General features: G+C 46.4%; 1 protein-coding gene across 2 annotated transcripts; it reads left to right on the top strand.

The window, feature by feature from the left end:
• The first annotated feature begins 319 nt into the window (after positions 1–319).
• LOC307210572 (uncharacterized protein) lies at positions 320–5,460 on the top strand. 2 transcript variants are annotated; one of them, XM_079966551.1, is made up of 2 exons: positions 320–730; positions 3,458–5,460. In XM_079966551.1, exon 2 carries the CDS (start codon positions 3,459–3,461, stop codon positions 4,593–4,595), a length of 1,137 nt encoding a protein of 378 aa, XP_079822677.1. In that variant the 5' UTR covers positions 320–730; position 3,458; the 3' UTR covers positions 4,596–5,460. The 2 variants fall into 2 exon arrangements, with proteins under 2 accessions (XP_079822677.1, XP_079822676.1); XM_079966550.1 differs by lacking the exon at positions 320–730 and adding an exon at positions 2,590–2,738.
• The last annotated feature ends 1,947 nt before the right edge of the window (positions 5,461–7,407 follow it).

Below are 7,407 nucleotides of genomic sequence, written 5' to 3' on the forward strand. Positions count from 1 at the left end.
AGGCTCCTTTAATTGGAGAGAGAGAGTGAGAGAGAGAGAAGCAGAACTGTCCCCAAAGAACCAAAAATGTCACATTTTGTCATGGGCATTTTTCTCCACAACAAGGGAGAGAAAGGAAGCTTTGGCCAATCTCAGAGCCAGAGAATATGGGGCATCTGTGGCCCTCCAGGCTGTTATAGACTGCAATGGGGGCAGTGTGGTTTAGTGGTTAGAGCACTGGACTGGGACTGGAGGTTTCAAATCATGCCCCACAGCCAGGCCAGGTTCCTCTGGCCTCATGAGGAACCTCTTTTGTGGGGCTAGCGAGTTGAGGCCCCACTTTGTATATTAATAGGAGCACAGGATGTTCTGCATATATATCCTAAGGGGGGGGGGCGAATCTCATGAGCGATATGTCAAATGTGTTTTTACGCTTGGGGTGCTGCTGCGTCGCTTGTTCCTGAACCTTTTCTTCCTTCCAAATGCCCTGAAGATCCATTGCACACCTTGACTTGCATGAAACCTCCTCTCTCTTATTTTCTCAGGGAACCAGGACCGGGAGAAGGAGGGATGAAGGAAAACAGAAATCCGGCCTGAGAACGGAGGTCCCTGTCAAGAGAATGGCCAAGATCTCCACAGTTGAGGATGAAAGGGGAGGCAGGGAAAAGCAAAGAGCCCCTGAAAACATCCCCCCACCCGGGAAGAACTTGTCGGCCAAACCCCTGCACGGAAGTGTATCTGCATGAAGACGGTCAGCACTTTTCTATTGGATGGGTGTCATTGAGCAGAATTTTCAATGGAGATGGTGTATCCGGATTAAGTGGGGGAAACAGAACGGGAGAGCATTTGGGTGTGGATGATGTCATGCAAATACAGAACTGAACTTGCGTCTTTGAGGGGGTGAGCTCCCATTGCTCGGTCCCAGCTCCTGCCAACCTAGCGGTTCCAAACCACGTCAAAGTGCAAGTAGATAAATGGGTACCACTCCGGCGGGACGGTAAACGGCGTTTCTGTGCGCTGCTCTGGTTTCCCCAGAAGCGGCTTAGTCTTGCTGGCCACATGACCCGGAAAAATTGTCTGCGGACCAACGTCAGCTCCCTCGGCCAGTAAAGCCAATGAGTGGCGCAACCCCAGAGCCATGACTGGACTTATTTTTATTTTTTTTAAAAAAAATTTTTATTGGTTTTACATTTTCGAAACAGATTCCTAGCAGCAATATTACAATACATACAAAAAACAGACAAAAAGTAACGAAGACACAGGTGCAAACCCTCCAACAAATACAAAAAAGAAAAAGAAGAGGTAAAAAAAAAAAAAGAACACCCACCCATCCCCTAACAGTGATTGACTTCCCTTCAGAAACGGCTTGAGTTGTAGTCCCACGCTATCTTCCTGCGGGGTGTTTTATATCTCCTTTGTTTACACCTCTCAGACTTTATATGTCGCCTACTGTGATTTTAATGTTTCCTAAATTTATTTCCATATATGTAAGGAATTTACTCCAGTCATTAATAAATTTTCCATTTTTCTGATGCCTGATCTTCTGTGTCATCCTTGCTAGCTCTATATACTCAAATAATTTGGATTGCCAGTCTCATGGCATCAGAGAGCCATGACTGGACTTAACTGTCAGGGGTCCTTTACCTTTACCTTTTTAAAAGCACTGCACACTGCCATGCGATGTGAAAGTGCTTCATCTTATCAATGCTCACAACTCTTGGGATGCATGGATGGCTCCAATGCTCCATTTGCTGCCTTCCTTCAAACATTAACATTTGTGTATGTTCTAAGATGTTTCAAATAGTCCAAAAGATGACAGCTTTTAATTCCTCTGAATTTGATATCTACTGTAGATTTTTAAAGGTTGGCTCCCAAAGTTATTTCAGGTGAAATAGATGGATTTAGGCCCATTGCTTGGCCAAATGTTAATCACACACACACACACACACACACACACACACACACTTTTCAGTGGAAACTGCATGCAGCTGAGCAGCTCACATTCGGAGCATCAACACAGAAAGGAACAGAAGGGAAGCAACACAAATATTTTGACTGAAGTGTCTTAGGACAGCGATTTTAAATCATGGGCACCTAGGTTCTGAAAACGGTGTTGCCCGTATTGGTGTGAGTGATGGGGTCCCATGACACAAATTTCATGTAATCCCAGTGCAAAGGAAAAGAGCTAACTAAGATCTTCTCCCTTACTATAATGTCCAAACAAGATGGGATGGGGAAGAAGAATGATAGGTTTGTAAGGAGTCTTCAATAATTTTGCCAAGGAGATTCTTATTGTTCAGGGCCTCGTGCTATTAGCCTTTCTTGTACATGGAGATCCTTTATGAAATGCATTCAGGACCATCAAACAAATCTGTACTGAGATACACACATCACCATTTTCACTGCTGGAACCGCTCTGAATCTGACTTCAGGAAGAACGTGTTTTAACTGCACAGTGTCCTGGAATAGACACTCTGCATTGGGAAAGAAGGGAACTGAGTTCCCTCCCATTTTCCACTTTCCTGATGTTCCAAATGACCAGTACCTTGAAGTTATGATTTGTGTTGTTGTCAGGATTCTAACTGTAACTGTAACTGACCTAAGAATTCTGCAGAGCAGTTGCTGCTGTGGCTGGCCGGCTGCTCAGGCGAACGTCAGCTCAGTGGCCAACAGCTCAGTCTTCTTGAGGCTCAGGAACACCTAGCAAATCCCTGCTCTGTTCCTGGCACGCTAGACTCTAGCTGAGGAAGGCATTTCACGTAAGTTTATGAATTAAACATTCCTCACTATGCCATAGCTGTGTTTATGCTCGGTGGAAAAGGATAGCTGCAGTAGCAGATAGCAGAACAGCGAGACATGAGCAGCTCCCATCCACAACAGGTTGCTGAGGTTCTGGCCATTTTCACAGGAACAGTGCAAGAGTATATTAAATCAGTAGCAGTTTGCTGGAAGAAAGTACAGTGGTGCCTCACAAGACGAAATTAATCCGTTCCGCGAGTCTCTTCGTCTAGCGGTTTTTTCGTCTTGCGAAGCAAGCCCATTGACGGCTTAGCAGATTAGCGCTATTAGCAGCTTTTAGCGGCTTTTAGCGGTTTACCGGCTTAGCGGATAAGCAGATAAGCGGCTTAGCGGCTTAGAAAAAGGGGGGGAGGAAAAAAACAGGAAATCGCAAGACATTTTCGTCTTGTGAAGCAAGCCCATAGGAAATTCGTTTTGCGAAGCACCTCCAAAACGGAAAACCCTTTCGTCTAGCGGGTTTTCCGTCTTGCGAGGCATTCGTCTTGCGGGGCACCACTGTATGTGTGGATCAGATGTCTATACCTAACCAGAGGAGGGGGGAGAGAGCAGGGGAACTATTTCCTTTGCTGCTTCTTTCTGTGCATGGAAGGAAGAATGCAGGAGGGAGGATGTCCTTCAATGACTAGACATGCTTGTTATTCCCTCTCTCACTGCATGTTGTCTTCTCTTTTGTTTCCAGGATGTCTTCCAAGGTCTCCCCTGCTCCCCTCCTCTCCAAACCCCCCATGCGGGTGAAAGAAGGCTCCCTGGTGGTGAGGTGGCTGAGATTAGTGTCCTGCCTCCAGTTGTGTGCATTCCTGATGAATATTATGGCCTGGATGATGTGCATTGCCTCAACAGCCATTGTCAGCTGGAGAGTGTGGCGTGTGGAAAACATCAAGGGAATTGGCTCTGGAAACATCTGGATCGGAATCTGGCAGGTCTGTTTTTTGAAAGACCCTTCTAATGACGGAAACTATTATTACCATTGTGAAGAGCTCCATGAACAACATCCAAACCTCCCGAGGGAAATTTTTATTGCTCAGGACTTAATGGCCTTAGCTGCCATTATGAATTCAGCGGCCCTTGGATTACAGTCATTTGCCCTCTACAATGTGTTCGAGCCCAGAAAACATAAGGATTTTCTCTTAACCTTTTTTGGGCTTGGAGCTCTGCTGAACTTCTCAGCAGGGATACTCGTCCTGATTTCCGTGATATGGAACATGTCTGCTGTCTTACAAAATGGGGAAATTGACTTCCCTGAAACTTTTGAATTGCCTCAAATCCCCAGCGAGCAGCATATTGGACCTTCTATTTATCTAGGCTATATCGCTGCAGGTTTCCAGCTGCTGAGTGCAGCATTGGTTGGGATGGAGAGATGTTGCATCAGGACCACCGCAACAGATACATCTCAAATAGAAACTGTAGTGGTGATTACCCCAGGAAGTGCAGTGAAAAGCGAGAGTCTGACTACTTGTTCAAAGTGTGGTTCTCTGCTGGACCTGGTAATTCAAGAGAAATCCTCCGCAGTGGAGATGGAGGAAACCCATGCGGAAGATCTTGTCAAATCCTGCGCAGTTGAGATGGAGGAAGGCTGTGCAAGTGATCTTTTCATTCCAGAGGAATCCTGCACAGTTGAGATGGAGGAAGGCTGTGCAAGTGATCTTGTCATTCCAGAGGAATCCTGCACAGTTGAGATGGAGGAAAGCTGTGCAAGTGATCTTGTCATTCCAGAGGAATCCTGCGCAGTGGAGATGGAGGAAAGCCATACACCCAAAGCTCACCTGAAGGAAATCAAAGGCCACCTGATGTCCCCAAACATACGATTATACATGTGATTCCCTACAACAGGGAGTCGTAAACTATCAGATGCAGATCCACGCAGATCGCTCCATACATGCATAGATCTGCGTGGATCAGGGATTTTGGGACTTCAGGTGGGCTTTGATGTCCTTCAGGTGAGGAGGCCTCTTTTTATGATTTAATTTTTTTTAGAATTTATTTATTTATTTATTTATTAAAGATTTTGTTGATTTACAAAAGTGTGCAATGTCTCTCTCTCATGTTTTTCCCCCCATGTAACATTTTTACAAATCATTTTCATTTGTTGAGACATTAGGAAGGAAAGGGGAAAGAGGTGGAGGGGGGGAGATGGGGGGGGTCTGGTGGCCTAGGGTGTGGTTATTCATTTGTAGTTGGCTGTGGTGGTCTTTGTTTTCATGTGTGAGTGGGGTGGGTGGATGTTTTGGATCAGCAACAAATCTACTTATTCCAAGACCTCCCTTAAAGCAGTAGTGGATCACCATGAAGAAGGCGCCACCACTGAGAAGGCCTCTGCCTGGTTCCCTGTAACTTGGCTGCTCCCAGAGATGGGGGGGTTATATTTTTTTCCTTGATTTCCCCCTCTGAAAACTAGGTGTGCCCTATGGTCAGGTGCGCCCTATAGAGCGAAAAATACCGTAATAATAATTTAGTTAGACCCCGCCCATCTGGTTGGCTTTTCCCCTCTTTTAATTCTAATAGTGCATTAAAGTTCTGATATAGAAAAGGTTTGTCCTGGAATATCAGTCCTGGGAGGGGGGAAGAGCTAGGTGCCTCATGCCCTGCCTGGAAGATTCCTTGAATCATCCGTCCGGTTTTTGTGGACATCAGTGCATTGGACTAGAATGGGCTATCGGTCTGTTTGCATGACCCTAAGTAATTGTGAGGGACGCAGGTGGCGCTGTGGGTTAAAGCCTCAGCGCCTAGGGCTTGCCGATCGAAAGGTCGGCGGTTCGAATCCCTGCGGCGGGGTGCGCTCCTGCTGCTCGGTCCCAGCGCCTGCCAACCTAGCAGTTCGAAAGCACCTCCGGGTGCAAGTAGATAAATAGGGACCGCTTACCAGCAGGAAGGTAAACGGCGTTTCCGTGTGCGGCTCTGGCTCTGGCCAGAGCAGCGATGTCACGCTGGCCACGTGACCCGGAAGTGTCTCCGGACAGCGCTGGCCCCTGGCCTCTTAAGTGAGATGGGCGCACAACCCCAGAGTCTGTCAAGACTGGCCCGTACGGGCAGGGGTACCTTTACCTTTACCTTTTAAGTAATTGTGAGGTTGGGTAACTTACGAGCTGAACAGCAGTGCCATATCCTAGAAAGTCAAACATCTTTTCTGTTTCTTTGGAATTAAGCTTTCCTTAGAATAAGATACATATTCCCCAAATCGCAGTCTCCCTCTGACCTCATCTGCCACAGTCCACAAAAGTCTGGGTGTCTTTTTCTGTCGACCTTGTGCTTTCCAAACAACTGGCCTCCTCCCAAACCGTAGTGCTTATATACTGGGATGGATTTCGTACACGGAAAACCACAAGAAGAATTCATTTCCGCAGCATCTGTTAACAGTCCCCCCCCCCCCCAATCTCTGAAAATTCCAAAGAGCTCAATATGGTTTCAGGAACCCTGAGAAAGCTGCAGTTCCCAGCACCTTTAACAAACTACAGTTCCCAGGATTCTTGGTGGGGGCGCCTTAAATGTACGGTGCGGCTACCAGTGTTGCAAAGCAAAGTTCACAGTCCTAAAAAGAAAGCTGGTTTAAGCAGGAATATAGGTCCCCAATTAAGGGCTGCTTCAAGCAGGAAGGTGGAGAGGCAGTGCGGCCTAGTGGTTAGACTGCCAAACTAGGACCTGGGAGGCACCAGGGCTCAAATCCCCCACTCGGCTATGAAGCCACATCTAAAAGAGCATAGAAATAAAGAAGACCGCAAAATGATACAAACATGTCCCCCCGCTTTGCAGCCTCCTTTGAACAGATGTAAGGAGGCTCGGTGTGCCATCCTCCCCAGGGCCGAGCGATATCTGGTTTTCAACGTCAGCCAATGAGCAGGGCTTAAATTCTGCTCAGTTGGGCAGGATTCCAAGCAAACCCCTTTCTGATTCAGAAGCGGGTTTGTCCGGATCTATCTCCTAAACAGCCCCCCCTTTTTTGTTTTAACAGGGGAATCCAGTCTATTCGTAGGAACTGCAAATATTTTCTCCGCATTTAACTACAGTTCAGACGTGGACATATTTCCCACCCCCTTTGGTCCCATATGTTGTATAGATATGCACTTAAAAACAACCTGGTACATCACTCAAGTCCCTTCCAAGCAAACCTACACTTTCAATTTTTAAAAGATATATAAACCAAGGGTTTTGTAATTTCAGTTCCATGCACAAGAGTGTAGTCCTCATGATAAACCTTCTTTTGGGTTGCGGAATTGCGCTTAAAGCAAACGCGTGCATGTGCACATCCCGGGAGCTACCGGTCCCAGCACCCTTAAACTACAGTTCCCAGCTCCCTTGGCACACTGCGCTTTCCAGAGCCCCGAAGAAACTACAATTCCCGACGCCCTTAACAAACTGTAGAGACCTGCGTGGATCTGGATTTGATAGTTTACTCTTTATGGTTGAAGGGAATCACATGGAGGCCTCTTTTACGTGTTCTCTAGCAATTGTGTCCTTGTTCCCTTTAGCTTGTTCCTCGTCTGGATTTCTTTCCTATGTGTACTCATAGATGTACATTTTTGGTCAGCTCTTTCATTTCTCTGGAGGAGTGCTTATTGGTAGTACCTTGAATAAATAAACAAATTTGGGATTTTTTCCTTTTAATGTTATAGGATATCATCTTTTAATGCTGTA

Source organism: Podarcis cretensis (genome assembly GCF_951804945.1).
Source record: "Podarcis cretensis genome assembly, chromosome: 2".
Classification (NCBI taxonomy): domain Eukaryota; kingdom Metazoa; phylum Chordata; class Lepidosauria; order Squamata; family Lacertidae; genus Podarcis; species Podarcis cretensis.